The sequence below is a fragment of the Trichomycterus rosablanca genome, chromosome 17, assembly GCF_030014385.1.
Source record: "Trichomycterus rosablanca isolate fTriRos1 chromosome 17, fTriRos1.hap1, whole genome shotgun sequence".
Lineage (NCBI taxonomy): Eukaryota > Metazoa > Chordata > Actinopteri > Siluriformes > Trichomycteridae > Trichomycterus > Trichomycterus rosablanca.
This window is the reverse complement of record NC_086004.1, coordinates 20,200,952-20,221,489: the sequence shown is the minus strand read 5'-3', so window position 1 is coordinate 20,221,489 and position 20,538 is coordinate 20,200,952. Positions and strand designations below refer to the sequence as shown.

The window sequence follows — 20,538 nt, the reverse complement described above, 5'->3', positions numbered from 1 at the left end:
TGTTGGCTGGATATTTTTGGTTGGTGGACTATTCTCAGTCCAGCAGGGACAGTGAGGTGTTTAAAAACTCCATCAGCACTGCTGTGTCTGATCCACTCATACCAGCATAACACACACTAACACACCACCACCATGTCAGTGTCACTGCAGTGCTGAGAATGACCCACCACCCAAATAATACCTGCTCTGTAGTGGTCCTGTGAGAGTCCTGACCATTGAAGGACAGCATGAAAGGGGGCTAACAAAGCATGCAGAGAAACAGATGGACTACAGTCAGTAATTGTAGAACTACAAAGTGCTTCTATATGGTAAGTGGAGCTGATAAAATGGACAGTGAGTGTAGAAACAAGGAGGTGGTTTAAATATTATGGCTGATCTGTGTATATTACATAATTAGTTCTGCTAAACTATGTTATTAATTAGATTTATGCATTTAAATATACTAAAGGTATTTATGATGTTAGTAGACACAAGGTATGTATGTACAAACAAAGCTAGCCATTTTGATCACATTGTCAAAGCTTTTAAAAAAAGTGCAACTGCTCCAAAACAATCTCACGTTTAATGGCACAAAATCTGCTGAAAATACAGATTTAATATGTATTAATGACTAATTTCCTGGTTCGGATACTAGATGAAAAAAAAAGCCCAGTCATGCTCAATCAGTATCAGCGTTACTTTGCAGCAGTTTAGTGCAAAGATCAAATATGTACAGTATTTATGCATTAAGGAGCTCTAAACCAGTTGCTCATGGCACATTTCAAGTACTCCTAATAGCTCCCAACTATGCTGTGATTTTAGCCCGAAGTAATAAGGTCTTTTTTTCTGTTCCCCATCCAAATTAGAGGGCTGTGTGCTTGATGCTTCAATGTTATGAAACATACAGGATGACCTACCACCACTATTGCACGTTTCCACCACAGCCCAGAATGTGCTGTGTGATGCACTATTCTTTTTCATTGTGCAAAAGGGTTCCAAAAAGTCCTCCACGTTGACCTGTGCTCCAGCAATAACCAGAATTCATTCCAGAGAAAGTTTCCATACAATAAAGAACGGCTTTTCCTTCAGGACCAGGATGGCAACAATTAGGAGAAAAAAATGAATTGGCATTACTGGCTAATAAAAAATGCATACCAGACCAGTGTGGACCCTGGAACCCCATAACCAACTGCAATAGGCACTTTTCTTACCTTCTGGTCACGGTTTAGCCCCTTAAATCTTTCTGCTATTAAACAAAATCCTGCTTAGATGTGTGACTCCAGTCGTAAAGGGCAATGTAGCTATGAGGTATTCTAGTTCACATTGTAGTTTTTTCTATGGGACAGCCCATCCTTCTCAAGACCTCGTTTAACTGGTCCTGAAATGTGTGCATTTTCCCAGTTCTCTAGTATCCTGCTTGTGAGATTTCACCCCAGACCAATCCAGGTACGCTGGATGCTACCACATAAGCACATGCAGGCCTTCACGCACAGATGTGAGCTGAATGAACTGGAGAATCACAGGTACCAAGAAGACGACTCCAACCTGCCTTTAAAATATGGCACTAGATCACAAAGTAGCACCGACTACAATGCCGTGTCATAGACCTCCTGTTGAAATGTGGTAGGAGGGAGACCAGGGTGAGGTTGGTCCCAGTTTGGATCTCTGTTGATAGGTGGAGTCAATGAAGGTGGGGGGCCTGGAACCACAGAATTTTGGCTCATCAGCTGCTCCCGAACATCTTGCTCCAGACTGGGAGGGACAACCAACTGATCCTCAGGGTCTGGCTGAGCAGGCGCAGCAAAATAACCAGATTTCTTTTTAGGTGCTTCAAGCGCTACCTCAATGACGTTGTGGCTGTCCTCAGGTGCCACGATGGAACCGTTGGAGAGTTTTTTCCAAAAGAGGCTGGAAGTAGATGGAGACTTTTTCAGGTCTGAGATCTCCCGGCCACAAACAGCCAGGAGGCAGCCGTTCGCGGTCGAGACCACCACGCTGTTCTGACGACGCATCTTGTTGTTGGAATAATCATGCCGGAGGTCCAGCTCCTTCGGGCTGTCAGGACGTCCAGAGCGGAGCTGAAAAGCACAGCAGTGGATGTCTACCTCCACCTCCAACTTACTCCCGTTGGAAATGACGCCGTTCAACGGTGCCTCATCGTCGCTGTCCAAACCGTTGTCGGACTGATTGCTGGAGAAGGTAGCAGAGGAAGGTTGTCGCTGGAAGAGAGCAGGGTGATTTCCCGGTACTAGGCTTCCAGGACCCACAGAATTGCACAATGTGGCAGCTGGGTGTAGGCTGCAGTGGCGCTCCGGGCGTGCATTAGGGCCTGAGGAATTTTGTTCATCAGATGCTGTAGAGCCAGCCTCACTGCCCACCTCTGAGGCAGATGTCTCACTGCTGAATTCTGAAGCAATGCCACTACTAGAGGAGGAAGTGGCTGGATCAACAGGTGGCACAGATATGGAAATGGGGGTAGGTACAGTAGTCACTCGAACATCATTGGAGAGAGGAGGCTCACAGGTACAACTATCCTCCCCAATGTGCAGAGCCACCACCACTGCCCCGACATTGTCCCGGCACCCATAACTCTGAGCAAGCGTGCAGAGTTTTTTGGCAGCGGCCCGCGGGTCTCGGACAGCCAGTACGGTTTTCACCGCTTCCTGGTAGGAGAGGTGCTGAAAAAGCGCCCTGTTTCCCAAGATTAGAAATTCATCCTGTGTACACAGGGGTTCAGTGCGCACCCAGGGCTTGGGTAACACCCAAGGTGACAGGTAGGAGCAGCCCAGCAGGCGAGAACAGCATGTTACCCCACTCACCTTGTTATCCTGCAATACAAAGAGATCAGAGGACACTTCAGTTGTTCAGATGTTGCGGTCAGATGTTAGCTTCGGAGTATGAGCATGAAGGAACGTACTGAGTGATCAAGAGGAACTGAAAATAGCAAGACTGCAGGAAGTCATAAAACTCTAATTCTAAATTAGTAATGCTAAAATTATACAGTACATTCTTTTCACACTTCACTAGGAATTTATCAGTACCAAGTTAAAATAACTGAGCGAAAGCTAATATTAGCAGGAACATTGTGCATTAACCCTATTTCAGTAAACTACTATTCAGAATTAATATGTTTTCCAAACAGACAACATCGTATGCCATGAGTCAGGGCTTAGTTGGGCCAATTAATTTGAATATGTACACTGATATGCCAAATTTCCACCCGGATCTCAGTCTGCCACACAATGCCCTAACAAGCAAATGAGCGCCACAAGCTAGCGCACGCCTCTTCTGACACATCGGTCAGCATCACATTACACAAAGAGCATGTGCAGGTATGGATGACCACACTAGTTTTTCTATATTCTCTGTTGCAACGACAAGTACATAAATCCCTGTAGTGTTCACCTCTCAGACATAGGGTGTGTTCAAAAAGCTAGTGAGCTCTCTACATAGGCAGCATTTTACGTCATCCTATGCGCGCTCCCGAGAATGAAGCTGTTCGAAATCCTAGATGCCTTAATATCCTCACTACTGAGGCATCTTAAAATGTCAATGTTATTTTGACTCAAGAACGAGTGAGCATCGGAAGCGTCCTTAGTGATCAAGGCAATCCCAGCATTCAGTGCGGCAGCTCTTCTCTCACAAAAAAAAAACTAAAAACATGGCTGACGGTGCGGAGAAACTAGTTATTTTCAAACGTAAATAAATTATTATTGATTTTTAACTTGTATAAACTTGCACGAGTGTTTTTATTTGCAAGTTCGGGCTTGTCAGCGAATGTAACCGTTTTCTGTACACGAAGGGAGATAGGGAGAAGAGAGTTAGTTGACATGCTAGCACGCTGTGCTACCCCATCCCACTGGTTTCAATCCGATGGAATCGCTGTCTAAGTAGCGCGTTCGAATAACCTGTCTTATAAGTCATTGACTTATTAGAATTCTCTCTACTGAGGCAGCTGCCTATGTAGGCAGTAAGACAGCAAGGCAGCTCCCTAGGTTTTCAAACACACCCACAGTCAGTTGTCTCTGATCTGATGAGTGCCTGGCCTGAAGGGTGCATATGACTGATATGATTGTTACAGTGGGTAAATGTTACAGTGGGTAAATTACAGTTTGAACTTAATCAGACAAAAAGGTCTGGCTCCATCCGACCCTGCCGTAACCCTGCTGCACTGTATGTGCTGACCACATACAGTGGTACCTTAACTCAACGTCATTTAGGAACTCAATTTTTGCTTTCCATCCACCTTTAAACCAAAATCTAAGAATACATCCGGTAAAAAGACACGCTGCAACCAGGGCTGGATTCTGAGTACGTGGTATCGAATCCAGCTCTGCTTCACCGGTTCGAAGCTGAGTGGCTGTATGGGCAACGATTGGCCGGTTGCTCAGTTGGGGGGGGTGGGACAAAGAACCGTGGATGTGGGTCTCTCTCTGTCAGAATGCGATTACGACCTCTGCCGGCTGATTAGAGGCGCCTGCACAAGAGATGAGGAAGAGTGCCCTTAGGGTGTGTCTCTCCGCATGCAACGCTAGGTGGCACCAAACTCATCAATGTGTGGGTGGCAAAAATGCATCTGGCTGCTGCTTATGATCTCCTCGGTCAGGGCAGGGTTCGGCATAGACAGAGAGGAAGCACATGATGCAAATTAAACAATTGGATGCGCTAAAGGGGGAGAAAAAGGGGAAACAATTTATTTAAAAAAAGTATAAGAATAAATCTGGCTTTAAGAGACAAAATCCTAATCCTGCAGAGGAAAACTGCAAATTAGAATGATTCACTAAATAAGCTATACAGAAGTTTACCCATAAATTACACTTAAACATCATATGTGAAACATGTTAGATGTTACATCTTATGTATGTTTTACAGATGCAGGGTGCAAACCAGTAAATGAACATGTTATGGTAAAATTTACCTCGGTTATAATTGCTTTGGCTGTTTTCACCCTCTCTGTCTCCTCAGCACTCTGTTCCAGACTAAAGACCTTGGACAAGGTCAGTGCTTGGCCGTCTCTGCAAAGAACAGCTTGGCAGGTGCCCACGTTGGCCACAGTCAGGCTGAAGTAGCTTCCTAGCTCTGAGGGCTCCTGATGAATGTAGCAGAGGAGACCCGACGCACCAAGCTTCTGTCCGGCCATCCCCAGCTTTCTGTGGTACCAAAAAAAACAATAATCTGCATCCTATATCCACTCTGTACAATATTGTTTATTTATATGTATTAAGACATTTATACGTCTAAATAAACTGTTTGGTCTAACATATGTTGACACCCTTTAAAAATAGTGGGTTTGGGTGTTTCAGCTACACCCATGGCTAAAAAGTGTATAAGATGAATAAGCTGTGCTATTGGCCAGTCAGGCGTCTACATAGACATGATTGGTTACGTCTGACATGTGGGATAGCCGAAGCCTTGCGTTTGATTGGCACCCTGTCTAGGGTGTTCCCACCTCGCTCCCAGTGTTTCCCGGTGGAACCGGACCCACCATAATACGTCTCCAACTTTGTGGCAGCTAGGAAATGTCATTTCTTGTTCCAGCATGACAGATCTCGAGGAGTTTACTGGGGTTGATGGCAGAGCCTTCAAAGCCTGACCCCGCTAATACTTTTTTTTTACTGAATGGGCACAAATTAATGAAGACACACTTCATTGAAAACTCTTTCCAAAGAGTGGATGCTGTCCACTGCAAAATGGGGTGTTGGGTTAGGGTGGCAACTCTATATTAATGCCCATTGTTTGGAAAGAGATGTCCACCAAGTTCACAATCAGGCACTCACATACTTACGACTATACACTGATCAGCCATAACATTAAAACCACCTCCATCGTCTCTGACTTTACATCTGCAAGGTGAACCAACTAGGTAGGAGTGTCTAATAGAGTGGACACTGAGTGGACACGGTATTTAAAAACTCCAGCAGCGCTGCTGTGTCTGATCCACTCATACCAGCAAAACACACACTAACACACCACCACCATGTCAGTGTCACTGCAGTGCTGAGAATGACCCACTACCTAAATAATACCTGCTCTGTGGTGGTCCTGTGTTAGTCCAGTGGTAAACCGGCGACAGGGTCATGAGCGGCAAAGGCTCATTGATGCACGTGGGGAGCGAAGGCTGGCCCGTGTGGTCCGATCCAACAGACGAGCTACTGTAGCTCAAAAAGCTGAAGAAGTTAATGCTGGTTCTGATAGAAAGGTGTCAGACTCCATGCCTCGACGGGTCAGGGCTGTTTTGGCAGCAAAAGGAGGACCAACACAATATTAGGAAGGTGGTCATAATGTTATGCCTAATCGGTGTAAACCCTCAATAACATAAAAATGATTTTTAATAGTGCTCATCATTCATTCATTGCACAAAGTGTTTGAGCGTGCATGCATAACACCCACCTGTGTGAGGTGAGAAATGTGTTGGACATGTACACACTGTCCACACAGCTGTGTTGGACCTCTTCAGCCAGCACGTCTCCCATGGTGCACTGGAGCAGTCGTGGCACCTCTTCATTACGGTCACCATCAAATATGCTGTACACCGCCTCCATGCCATCTCCAAAGCGGTCCATGGTCAGCACGGACACGCACAGCCTACACAGACGGAGCAGAGCTTAGACGCTTAATTCCCTAAACCGCTTTATCTTGGTCAGGGTTGCGGTGGGTCAGGTTTTACCGGGAAACAATTGTCTGTGTAGATGCCCTGCAGATTATTTTCACATCCAATCTTTTGCATTAGACTGTACATACATTTGCCAGCCACCCTTAGTGATAAATGCCATCATAAAAGAGGAACTGGACTATTCTCAGTACAAAGTTTACACTGAATTAGTGGCGTGTTTGTGGTTGCCATTCAGTCAGACTGAGTCATTTAGAAACATTAAACACAACAGGGGAACCTGAGTGGTGGAAAAACATCCTTGTTTTTTATATGACCTGAAATAATTCAGAAAAGGGTGGGGGGCAATGACTTTTTCACACCATTGTATACATAAACTACTATAAGCAAATAAACAGAAGACAGAGCAGAGAAAAGAAACAGATGTGTGACAGTGATGGCAGAGACAGAGGAATGGAGGCAGCCCTTTAAGGAGGAGCCTAAACCGATGGCTCATTAAAAATACAATATGAGCTCTTGCAAACAACGGGATCTGAGCCCACATGGCAAAACACACGGCAATGAACATAAGGATTCAATGTTGCCAGTTTATGGACATGTGACCATTTTTTTATAAAACAAGGGCGCCCAGGTGGTACAGTGGGATATTCCGCTAGCACACCAGAGCTGAGATTCTGAACTCCTCGGTTCAAAATTCGTCATTGCCACACGTCGGCTCTGGCAGGCATAATTAGCAGTGCCTGCAGCAGATACTAATTGGCCATTGTATCTGCTAGGGCGGGACAACAGGATTTTGTGTGGGTGGGGATCTTCATACGCTGTGTAAGGACCCTGACTGGGGGAAGAGACATCTGTGTCGAACGCAGGGCCGAGAAGAGGAGGGCTGTCCACGTGTTGGAGGAGGCGTAAGCAGCGACATGCTCTCCTCGAATGCAATCGGGTATCCCTCAGCAGCAGAAGGTAAATTGACTGTGCTAAATCGGGAGGAGAATGGGGTAAAATGCTTTAAAAAAAAAGGGGCCACTGACGTTTTATGGATCTTGCTTTATGCACAGGGGCCTACCCCAAACCGCTGCCTCAGAGCTGGAAAAATATCATTAATCTCCCAAAAACTAGGCTGTTTAGCCAAATCCCAGACCCTGCCAATCCCTGACAGATACCTGACCAGCCAATAGCATTACTGTCGAACCCCAAATCTCAGCAGCCACCCGAGTGCATTATTCATCTTATATAATTAATCTTGGGGGCATTATTCCCATACTCTCCTAATGTAGCTGTTCCCAATTCGCCACTTGTGTCCAATCATTCGCCACTATTGTCTTAACAATTACAAATAACCCCTTGCTCCACCCAAGTGCCCCTCCATCTTATATACTTTTTTGTATAACAAACTGTATAACAAACACGTAAACCCAGTAACTAGGACATGGCTAGGAAGGGGTGTCCGCATACTTTTGGAAATATAGTGTATGTGTCATTGACTTAGTGCTGCTCACTTGTTTCTTTGGCCACTCATTTCAGCGTAGCCATGATCCCAAAGATTACATGTGCCATGTGAGTCCCCTGCAGTCTTCTGGTCCAGCTTCAGAGTAGTAATATGACTAAAAGAGATTCAAACACAACAAATATAGTCGTCATCAGTAAAGGCAGCGAATATGTGAATGTAAAAAAAAAAACCATGCACATAATTAAGTTTGCTTCTGAATTATTTGTTGTACTTTTGCATATTTATCCCTCTTAGATTTTCAGACTAAACTTAATATAAGACAACCTGGCAACCTGATCAACCACAAAATACAGTTTACAACTATTATTTAAGTTATTGAAGCAACTAAAGTCATTCAATACCAAATGACCTGGTGTGCACTCTCTTTGTTACTTAATCAACAAATTAACAAAATTCTAAGTGCTCAGTCTAAGTGCTGGACACACCCAGACTTGACCCTGTTCTAAATTGAATCACTTAAATGAAACCAAGCAATGTGAAGTACTCTAAAAAGCTCTAAACAAGCAGCAAACTATGCCATCATTAAAAAATGAGATGAGAAAAAAGGATTGAAATATAACATTTAAAGGATAACAAAGACGTCTCAGACACTTGGACTACAGTGAACCAAAGTGAGAGTTAATCTTCAAATGGAGTATATTTGGAACACTGATGAATCTTCCCAGAAGTAGTTGGCCTGTCAATTCTTCCTAGAGAGACAAACAACTCATCCAGGAAGGCACAAAGGACCCCAGATTAGGGCTGGGTGATATATCGCAAATATTGATATATTCGATATTATTTTTTACACTATACGAAAAATGACCATATTCGTTATATTAAGTATGCCTAGGATATACAGATTACCAGTCAGAAATGACTCTTTTCAAATGAATTATTCATTGGAATCGAATCAGGGAGCTGTGCTCTTATCTATGGTAAAGATTCATCCGTTTTGCTCGATCTATTTCATTACGTAAACAACTCCATGGATCAGTGTGCATGTGTTCCAGTGATTCCGTCGTGGTTTAAGCCTTGATAAACAGCTGTATAAACCAATAAGAGCTTCCGAATTCAGATTTTGGGCAGAATTTCGGTTGTTCCTCTAATCTAAAGCAAGATATGCAATTTTTTTTTGGATTTCTCTGGTATGTGTCATTTAGGTGAGCTGGAATAAAAAAAAAGCTCTCTCTTTATTGGTTGTAGAAGTGTAAGTGACAGCTTTGAAAGCTGAGACAATAAATTACCCGTTGGATATAGATTTATATATTCTGGAAATATTCTGGAAACATGAAGGAAAACATTTACAAAAAAGTGGATTTTATCCCTAATGGAACAACACAGATACAGATTTGTCTCAATTTGAGGAAGAGAAGCTCAGGTAAGCAGCGGTTGTGAGTTTATGCTGCTGTGTGGTTGATCTGGGTCGGGTGCTGCTGTTTACCATGGTGGTTTACATGGTGGTGGTTCAATGATGCTGTGCTTCAACATCGGAAAAACTTCCTCACAAAAAACATGGAAGACTGATCTTCAGCTATCAGAAGTGTTTGGTTGCAATAGTTGCCAAATGTGCTATTACTTCTTTCAAATGGGTGAGTAATCACTTAAAAGCTGTTATGCATTTTCTATATTGAATTTTATTTGGAGATCTCAAACCATGTGGTGTGACACTACATTAGCAGTAAACATTTTAGAGCTATTTTCAGATACAAAGTACCCTGTGCTGATGCTTACACTGCTGATCTTTCTCCAAAACAGACGTAGTTGCTCACCTGAACAGGTTGAGGGTCTTGTGTTCCAGTATGAGGCTGCTGTTGCCGGTCAGGTCCAGCTCCTGCAGAGTGGCAGACAGAGAATCTGGCAACAAAACCTCTGTGAGCTCATTGCAGCTCACATCCACCAGCTGTAACACAAAAAAAGCAGAAGATTGGACATGTGTTGTAAAATGTGCACAGATGGAGCCTTTAAATGTGAGCCCAGCATGTATCCATCTTCCAATTAAACTCCTATCAAATCCCCATTACCATAACTTAGAGAAATGCAGGTACCAGACATGGTAGAACAAGCTAGTCCAACACTTCTGAGATCTTGAGCTTAAATCTCAGCTCTGCTATTGACTGCCTGGTTGCCTTTACAAACATAATTGGCTACGTTTACGAGAAGATGCTGATGCTGGTCAGTGACACCTGCACAGAGATGGTGAATAATAGAGAGCAGTGCGTGACTCTCTGTACGTGATACTGATCCCTGTGTGAACATGCATCATGCAGGTAAAAAGAAGCGGTTGGCTACTAAAATTGAGTAGAGATCTGCAGCAGTAGAAGAGAGATACAACCAGGTAATTGGATATGACTAAATTGCGAGAACAAGGGGAAAATGCATAAATAGAATTTTAAAAAACATAAATACACTGATCAGCCATAACATTAAAACCACCTCCTTGTTTCTACACTCACAGTCCATTTTATCAGCTCCACTAACTGTATAGGAGCACTTTGTAGTTCTACAATTACTGACTGTAGTCCATCTGTTACTCTGCATGCTTTGTTAGCCCCCTTTCATGCTGTTCGTCAGTGGTCAGAACCACTACAGAGCAGGTATTATTTAGGTGGTGGATGATTCTCAGCACTGCAGTGATACTGACATGGTGGTGGTGTGTTAGTGTGTGTTGTGCTGGTATGAGTGGATCAGACACAGCAGCGCTGCTGGAGTTTTTAAATACCGTGTCCACTCAATTAGACACTCCTACCTAGACCCACCTTGTAGATGTAAAGTCAGAGACGATCGCTCATCTATTGCTGCTGGTTGAGTTGGTCATCTTCTAGACCCTCATCAGTGGTCACAGGACACTGTCTATGGGGAGCTGTAGGCTGGATATTTTTTTTTGGTTGGTGGACTATTCTCAGTCCAGTAGTGACAGTGAGGTGTTTAAAAACTCCAGCAGCGCTGCTGTGTCTGATCCACTTATACCAGCACAACACACACTAACACACCACCACAACGTCAGTGTCACTGCAGTGCTGAGAGTGATCCACCACCCAAATAATACCTACTCTGTGGGGGTCCTGACCATTGAAGAACAGGGTAAAAGCAGGCTAAAAAAGTATGTAGATAAACAGATGGACTACAGTCAGTTATTGTAGTGGAGCTGATAATATGGACAGTGAGTGTAGAAACAAGGAGGTGGTTTTAATGTTATGGCTGATCAGTGTATAATGTCAAGCTATTTCCATATGCAAACACAGGCAGCACAATGAATCATACAAAAGCAGTGACTTGTCATAAGATGCCACCTTTCCAACAACCTAGTTTAGAAGTGACCATCTCACCAATTCACCTCACTTGCATGTCTTTGGACTGTGGGAGGAAACCAGAGCTCCTAAAGGAAACCCACGTGGATACGCGGAGAACATGCAAACTCCACACAAAAAGGACCAAGGACCTTCTTCTTGTTGTTGTTGAGGCGACAGTGCTATCCACTGAACCACAGTGCTGCCCAACTTACATGCAGAGTCAATTATGTTCGCCAGGGCACTGTTAGATAACAACCAGTATTAACAAAGGCACTTTTGTTGGTCCTGTCCATGCTTATCACATACAGACCTTTATCTCGGGCAGGTTCAGGACTTCAGGAAAGACACTGATGTGATTGGAGTGTGCTATCAGGGTGTGCAGTCTCTTGCAGCTGAAAACAGTTGAGGGGATGGTCTTCAGCTTGTTGCCGCTCAGATTCAGCTCTTCTAGGAGCTCCAGTTTGCTTAGCTTACTGAGATCAACAACAAAGAGGAAACAGCAGAGATTACTGTTAGGTTTTATTCTCATTTACCTTAATAATAATACATGATTTAAATTGGTACATTAATAAAGTGCAACAAAATACCATTATTAATATCAAGCAAAATAACTATCAATGTGCGCTCAGGTGGCGCAGCGATCTGTTACACCCAATGTTTCCCAGTGGACCTTGACCAGGATAACAGAGTTAATGTATTATTTATTTTATTAAGATTTTTTTTTTCTCCCCAGTTTTCTCCCCTAATCTAGTCGTGTCCAATTACCCATCAGCATTATTTCTCAGCCCTGTGCAGGCGCCATCAGTCAGCCAGCAGAGACAGCAGTTGCACCAGTTTTGAGGACCCATGATCCGACTTTTTACCCCTAACCTTTGGACTGTAGGAGGAAACCGTGGCTCCCGAAGGAAACCCACACAGACATGGGGAGAACATGCAAACTCCACACATAAAGGACCCGGACCGCCCAACCTGGGAAACAAGCCAGAGCCTTACCTGACTTTATTTTGACCATGGATTTGACCATGTGTCTCAATTCCTGCCCCTCCCCATCTCCAAACTATTCAAAAACTAAAAGCTTTAGTTTTATTAAATCTATTAAATATTTCTGGCTTTCTTACTTGTTCAGTTCATTTTTTTTTTTTCTAGCACGTCCAATTTTTACCCAATTGCATTATTCTTCCTCTTTACTGGTGCTGACCCCCTCCCCCACGATTGAGGAGAGCAACAGACACACGCCCCCTCCGACTTTATCTTTTCTCCTGCACGAGGCGAGTTCATATGCGGATCAGCCTTGTGCACGGAGAGCCACACCCTGATCAACATTATTCCTCTACTCTGTGCAGATGCCATCAATCAGCCAGCAGAGGTCGTAATTGCATCAGTTATGAGCTCCCTATCCAGCTCCCTACCTGGATGAACAACAGCCAAACATTGTTCATATAGCCACCCAGCCCAGCCGGATGGCAGAGCTAAGATTCGATACGATGTATTTAAGATCCCAGCTTTGGTGTGCTAGCGTATTTTACTGCTGCACCACCTGAGCAGTAGTTCATGCAGGTGGTGACTAGACTCTTCTTTTTTCTCCCATTTTCTCTCAGTTTAGCGTAGTCAATCTTACGCTGCTGGGGGATCCCTGATTGCAGTCGAGGTGGGTATATTGCTGCTCACGCCTCCTCCAACCTGCACACAGCCCTTAGCGGAAACCTTTTTCACCTATGCATTCTGCACAGGCGCCGCTCTATCTGCTAACCAGGGTCCTTACACAGCGTTTAAAGACCCCACTCACAAAGTCCAGTCCTCCCACTCTAGCAGAGACAGGTCTGCTGCAGAAACAGCCAATTATGCCCACTAGATGGCGCCCAGCCGACCGGTGACAATGCCGAGTTTCAAACCGAGGAGTTCAGAATCTCGCCGCTGGTGTGCTAGTGGAATATTCCGCTGTTCCACCTGGGTGCCCCAGACTCTTCTTGACCAGATCAGAAGTTGCGTAAGTGGCTGCAGATTCACATTTGGGAATTGGAAATGACTAAATTTAGAGATGAATGGGAAAATCCAGAAAAGAAATAAAAAAGGAAACTGTTTATATAATATAATATAATATAATATATTATAATTAATGAATGAAGTAAATGCACTAAGGTTCAAAACCAGTTTATTCTGGATTACTGACCATATAGTGATTTCCTAGTCTGGATTTTTTGCTGTATGAAAATAAAAAAATATAATAAGAGGATAAGATAAGAGAATACATTACGAGACTTTAATACCTCGCCGGGAAAGACAGCAACTGGTTGTAGGCCATGTGCAAAACCCGCAGATTCTGGTGGCCCGCCAGAACAGCAGCGCAGTTCTCATTCAGGTTGTTCCCTGTGAGGTACAGCTCCTGAAGGGTGCTTAAGCTCTCCTCGGATTGGCTACTCGGTGGGATTGTTTCCAGTGCATTGGCTGATACATTCAGGTATTTTAAACTGGGGGTGAAAAAAAGTGATGAGTATGTTTATTACCCTGTTAATATGAATCATGGAGACGATCAGCTAATGACTTATCCAAAGACACTTATTCAAATGGACAGAGCTGCCTGCTGGAATGACTGTGATACAACGTCCTCTCATCAAGCATCTTAGGATAAAACAGATAAGAGAGGAAATCGATAGGCTTGCATCTCTTAATGGAAGCAATATGAAAACACTTATCGAAAAATATCCTGGCTGAAGCAGGGAGACGCTCTAAAAGATCCAACGCTGCTAGATGTCATTATTAGAGATTTAATAATGGCCTTAAAGGCCAACCAATTATTTAATTCAGCTGGAAATTGCTTCTCTGGCTCGTATTACACCACCACACCCTAAGTCTGCTTTCTTTTCTACACAAACACGGGAGATCCATCTCCAGTGGCCTGAAAGTAGATTATACATCGACATCTGCAAAGACAGATCTGTACAGTTTCTTCAGGCTGCTTTCACTATGCTCAAGCTTTGGCCCAATCTACAGATCAGATTCTGGCTGTGCGTTTTTGTATTCTGTCTGTGCTGCGAAAGAGCACTGCAGCATGCTGCAGAGCCACAGGCCCACGAGGCAGGAAGAAACCCAGCTGTAGCACGTTCGGCACCTGCAGCTGACGTATAGAGACAGGGTGGAAGGAAGAGGTCTAGTACGGAAAAGGAATAAAAGCAGGACGGCATAAAGATGTTAAGACTAGAACTTGTAAGAGCACCGGAAATAGTCGAAGGATGTGCAGGACTGAAAAAGGAATGACCTACTTTAAGGCCTTGTAGAAGAAGCCCTCCGGGAGTTCGCTGAGCTTGTTGTGCTGCAGGTCCAGGGTTTCCAGAGGGATGTGGTCCAGTAGTTCAGGGAGGCGTTGCAGTGCATTGTTGCCCACTAGGAGCTTTCTCAGACTCAGACCACTAAGCAGTCTAATGATAGAGAATGGTAAAGAGAGATAGAAAAGATAGTCAACAGTGAGACTTCTTCTCACCTTGTCAATGTTAATGCCCAATATAATGCAATATATATATATATATATATATATATACAGTGTATCACAAAAGTGAGTACACCCCTCACATTTCTGCAGATATTTAAGTATATCTTTTCATGGGACAACACTGACAGAATGACACTTTGACACAATGAAAAGTAGTCTGTGTGCAGCTTATATAACAGTGTAAATTTATTCTTCCCTCAAAATAACTCAATATACAGCCATTAATGTCAAAACCCCCGGCAACAAAAGTGAGTACACCCCTTAGTGAAAGTTCCTGAAGTGTCAATATTTTGTGTGGCCACCATTATTTCCCAGAACTGCCTTAACTCTCCTGGGCATGGAGTTTAGCTTCACAGGTTGCCACTGGAATGCTTTTCCACTCCTCCATGACGACATCACGGAGCTGGCGGATATTCGAGACTTTGCGCTCCTCCACCTTCCGCTTGAGGATGCCCCAAAGATGTTCTATTGGGTTTAGGTCTGGAGACATGCTTGGCCAGTCCATCACCTTTACCCTCAGCCTCTTCAATAAAGCAGTGGTCGTCTTAGAGGTGTGTTTGGGTCATTATCATGCTGGAACACTGCCCTGCGACCCAGTTTCCGGAGGGAGGGGATCATGCTCTGCTTCAGTATTTCACAGTACATATTGGAGTTCATGTGTCCCTCAATGAAATGTAACTCCCCAACACCTGCTGCACTCATGCAGCCCCAGACCATGGCATTCCCACCACCATGCTTGACTGTAGGCATGACACACTTATCTTTGTAATCCTCACCTGATTGCCGCCACACATGCTTGAGACCATCTGAACCAAACAAATTAATCTTGGTCTCATCAGACCATAGGACATGGTTCCAGTAATCCATGTCCTTTGTTGACATGTCTTCAGCAAACTGTTTGCGGGCTTTCTTGTGTAGAGACTTCAGAAGAGGCTTCCTTCTGGGGTGACAGCCATGCAGACCAATTTGATGTAGTGTGCGGCGTATGGTCTGAGCACTGACAGGCTGACCCCCCACCTTTTCAATCTCTGCAGCAATGCTGACAGCACTCCTGCGCCTATCTTTCAAAGACAGCAGTTGGATGTGACGCTGAGCACGTGCACTCAGCTTCTTTGGACGACCAACGCGAGGTCTGTTCTGAGTGGACCCTGCTCTTTTAAAACGCTGGATGATCTTGGCCACTGTGCTGCAGCTCAGTTTCAGGGTGTTGGCAATCTTCTTGTAGCCTTGGCCATCTTCATGTAGCGCAACAATTCGTCTTTTAAGATCCTCAGAGAGTTCTTTGCCATGAGGTGCCATGTTGGAACTTTCAGTGACCAGTATGAGAGAGTGTGAGAGCTGTACTACTAAATTGAACACATCTGCTCCCTATGCACACCCGAGACCTAATAACACTAACGAGTCACATGACATTTTGGAGGGAAAATGACAAGCAGTGCTCAATTTGGACATTTAGGGGTGTAGTCTCTTAGGGGTGTACTCACTTTTGTTGCCGGTGGTTTAGACATTAATGGCTGTATATTGAGTTATTTTAAGGGAAGAATAAATTTACACTGTTATATAAGCTGCACACAGACTACTTTTCATTGTGTCAAAGTGTCATTTTGTCAGTGTTGTCCCATGAAAAGATATACTTAAATATCTGCAGAAATGTGAGGGGTGTACTCACTTTTGTGATACACTGTATATATATGCAGCTTATATAACAGTGTAAATTTATTCTTCCCTCAAAATAACTCAATATACAGCCATTAATGTCTAAACCACCGGCAACAAAAGTGAGTACACCCCTAAGAGACTACACCCCTAAATGTCCAAATTGAGCACTGCTTGTCATTTTCCCTCCAAAATGTCATGTGATTTGTTAGTCTTACTAGGTCTCAGGTGTGCATAGGGAGCAGGTGTGTTCAATTTAGTAGTACAGCTCTCACACTCTCTCATACTGGTCACTGAAAGTTCCAACATGGCACCTCATGGCAAAGAACTCTCTGAGGATCTTAAAAGACGAATTGTTGTGCTACATGAAGATGGCCAAGGCTACAAGAAGATTGCCAACACCCTGAAACTGAGCTGCAGCACAGTGGCCAAAATCATCCAGCGTTTTAAAAGAACAGGGTCCACTCAGAACAGACCTCGCGTTGGTCGTCCAAAGAAGCTGAGTGCACGTGCTCAGCGTCACATCCAACTGCTGTCTTTGAAAGATAGGCGCAGGAGTGCTGTCAGCATTGCTGCAGAGATTGAAAAGGTGGGGGGTCAGCCTGTCAGTGCTCAGACCATACGCCGCACACTACATCAAATTGGTCTGCATGGCTGTCACCCCAGAAGGAAGCCTCTTCTGAAGTCTCTACACAAGAAAGCCCGCAAACAGTTTGCTGAAGACATGTCAACAAAGGACATGGATTACTGGAACCATGTCCTATGGTCTGATGAGACCAAGATTCATTTGTTTGGTTCAGACGGTCTCAAGCATGTGTGGCGGCAATCAGGTGAGGAGTACAAAGATAAGTGTGTCATGCCTACAGTCAAGCATGGTGGTGGGAATGCCATGGTCTGGGGCTGCATGAGTGCAGCAGGTGTTGGGGAGTTACATTTCATTGAGGGACACATGAACTCCAATATGTACTGTGAAATACTGAAGCAGAGCATGATCCCCTCCCTCCGGAAACTGGGTCGCAGGGCAGTGTTCCAGCATGATAATGACCCCAAACACACCTCTAAGACGACCACTGCTTTATTGAAGAGGCTGAGGGTAAAGGTGATGGACTGGCCAAGCATGTCTCCAGACCTAAACCCAATAGAACATCTTTGGGGCATCCTTAAGCGTAAGGTGGAGAAGCGCAAAGTCTCGAATATCCGCCAGCTCCGTGATGTCGTCATGGAGGAGTGGAAAAGCATTCCAGTGGCAACCTGTGAAGCTCTGGTAAACTCCATGCCCAGGAGAGTTAAGGCAGTTCTGGGAAATAATGGTGGCCACACAAAATATTGACACTTCAGGAACTTTCACTAAGGGGTGTACTCACTTTTGTTGCCGGTGGTTTAGACATTAATGGCTGTATATTGAGTTATTTTGAGGAAAGAATAAATTTACACTGTTATATAAGCTGCACACAGACTACTTTTCATTGTGTCAAAGTATCATTTTGTCAGTGTTGTCCCATGAAAAGATATACTTAAATATCTGCAGAAATGTGAGGGGTGTATTCACTTTTGTGATACACTGTATATATATATATATATATATAGAGAGAGAGAGAGAGAGCAATATAATGCATAAAATCCACAAGGAAAAGTTATTTTTCTCTTAATTTCTCAAAATAAATAAGTTATATTTATGAGTAGTTTTCTTTTCAGTCGCTGCTGTATTATTTTATGGGTCGCCAAAGTGGATCATTCTGGCCTTTTGACACCGTATGCCCTTCCTGACACAACCATCTCTATTTTATCCAGACTTGGGGCCGACACCGAGAACCCACTGATGAGTACCCCCATCTATTCCTGTGTAGACGCCTAACCAGCTGACAGCACCGCTGAGATTCATACACTGTCCCTATTCAAAACAGGGACAGTCATAGCCTAGTGGATAGAGCTTTGGGCTATCAATCAAAAAGTTGAGAGTTTGAATCCTGGCTCTGCCATGCTGCCACTGCTGGGCCCTTGAGCAAGGCCCTTAACCCTCTCTGCTCCAGGGGTGCCGTACAATGGCTGACCCTGCGCTCTGACCCCAGCTTCCAAATAAGCTGGGATACGCTAAGAAAGAATTTAGTTGTACTGTATGTCTGTATATGTATATATGACAAATAAAGGCATTCTATTCTATTCAGATCCTAGCGGTAGTGGGCTGGTGTATTATACCAGTGGTCCCCAACCACCGGTCGTAATGGCAACCAAAACAAAATTACACACACTTCAAATGTTATTGTCTCCTATCACCCCTAGGTGGGAGCGTCTTATTGCAGCAAAAAAAGCTTGGGGTTCTCACTGATTTTTCATCATTGGTAAGTAATATTGTTATGCTACAATATTGTTACTTTGTGTTTTTTATTATGCTCTTGTATAATTTTGTTTTAAATCCTCCTGCCCCGCTGGTCTGTGGAATTATATCTTATATGCAACCGGTGTGTGGTGCGAAAAGGGTTTGGGACCACTGTATTATACCACTGCGTTACCTGACCGTCCAAATTGCATTCATAACTACTTATAATAAATATGTTGTTTTTGATTAATTATTATTTATAATCAGTAAAACATTGTTTTTTTTTTTCTTTTTCTCCAATTCCCCCTTCCCAATTTTCTCCCCTAATCTAGTCGTATCCAATTACCCTGATTGCGTTACGCTTCACCTTAAGCGATACAACCCTCCACTGCTGACTGAGGAGCTTCGCAACTGACACACGCCCCATCCGACACGTGCACAGTACCGACTGCCTCTTTTCATCTGCACGAGGCGAGTTCATATGCGGATCAGCCTTGTGCACGGAGAGCCACATCCTGATCAGCATTATTCCCCAACTCTGCGCAGACGGCATCAGTCAGCCAGCAGAGGTCGTATTTGCACCAGTTATGAGGAACCCTGGTCCGGCTCATTCCACCCTGAACAACAGCCAATCGTTGTTCATGTGGCCGCCCAGCCAAGCCGGATGGCAGAGCTGAGATTCGATATGATGTATTCGAAATCCCAACTCTGGTGTGCTAGCGTATTTTACTGCTGCGCCATCTGAGTGGCCAAATAAAATGTTGGTTTTAAAATAAAATCCCAAAAGATTTCATGCTAGCACACCAGAGCTGACATCTCAAACTCATCAATTCGAATCTCAGCTCTGCTACCGGCAAGCTGGGTGCATACACGAGTAATGATTGGCTCGTTCGCAGGGAGGGTGCCTGAGGAAATACCTCATAACTGATGGAATTACAACCTTCCCTGGCTAATTGTTGGTGTCTGCACAGAGTCGTGAGTTAATGGGATAGGGGTGTGACTCTCCGTGCACAAAGCTGGTCCACATATGAACTCGCTTCGTGCAGGTGAAAAGATGCAGTCGGTACTGCACATGTGTTGGAGGGGGCGTGTGTCAAGCACGGCACTCCATAGTCAGGAGTGTTGGTCAACATCAGTAGAGAAGAAGCGTAATGCAATCGGGGGAAAAGCATTAACTACGGTAAGATAGCTGACCCAAAGTCCCACTGGCTTCTCCTAAGGTCCATGAATCACTAGACAGTTCAAGGGTGTACTTATCTCACTTGTCTCCACCAGATTAAAATGACTGACTGAATATAGATTAGGACTGCTAATGATATTGCTGTATTGGTGGTGAGTATTTGTGCATTATTGAGATTAAAAACAAACAGCAGCAAAATAGCTTCACAGTAGAAATAAATCATTAGGCTGCAAATAACGCGGCAGAACTCAGATAACCAGGACAACTGTTACCTGTGGTCTGATTTTACCCTGCAGGACCTTGCAAACAAAATTATCCAAAAACAGGTTCCTGTAAGATACACTGGATAGCAACTTTACAAAGCATTTCCCCTCCAGAGTTCTTTATTTCCCCTGAGAGCTTCACTAGATCTGGGGAATTTTGAGGCCAAGTCAACACTTCAAACTCATTGTGCTCCTCAAACCATTCCTGAAGAATTACAAGAACATATACTGTTCATATACAATTATAACATTATGACCACAGACAGG

The 20,538-nt window shown here is 44.1% G+C and overlaps 1 protein-coding gene across 1 annotated transcript in view; it reads right to left on the bottom strand.

Moving 5' to 3' along the window:
- Window positions 1-543: 543 nt before the first annotated feature.
- The window catches only part of phlpp2 (PH domain and leucine rich repeat protein phosphatase 2), a 102,071-nt gene continuing 82,076 nt past the window's right edge, over window positions 544-20,538 (bottom strand). Inside the window, exons 12-19 of the mRNA XM_063013057.1 lie at window positions 14,629-14,784; window positions 13,636-13,836; window positions 11,679-11,841; window positions 9,848-9,978; window positions 8,086-8,190; window positions 6,370-6,564; window positions 4,898-5,129; window positions 544-2,807 (exon numbers count right to left, since the gene is read on the bottom strand). Coding sequence (XP_062869127.1) covers window positions 1,566-2,807; window positions 4,898-5,129; window positions 6,370-6,564; window positions 8,086-8,190; window positions 9,848-9,978; window positions 11,679-11,841; window positions 13,636-13,836; window positions 14,629-14,784 — 2,425 coding nt within the window. The 3' untranslated portion in view covers window positions 544-1,565. The remainder of the gene's footprint in view (window positions 2,808-4,897; window positions 5,130-6,369; window positions 6,565-8,085; window positions 8,191-9,847; window positions 9,979-11,678; window positions 11,842-13,635; window positions 13,837-14,628; window positions 14,785-20,538) is intronic.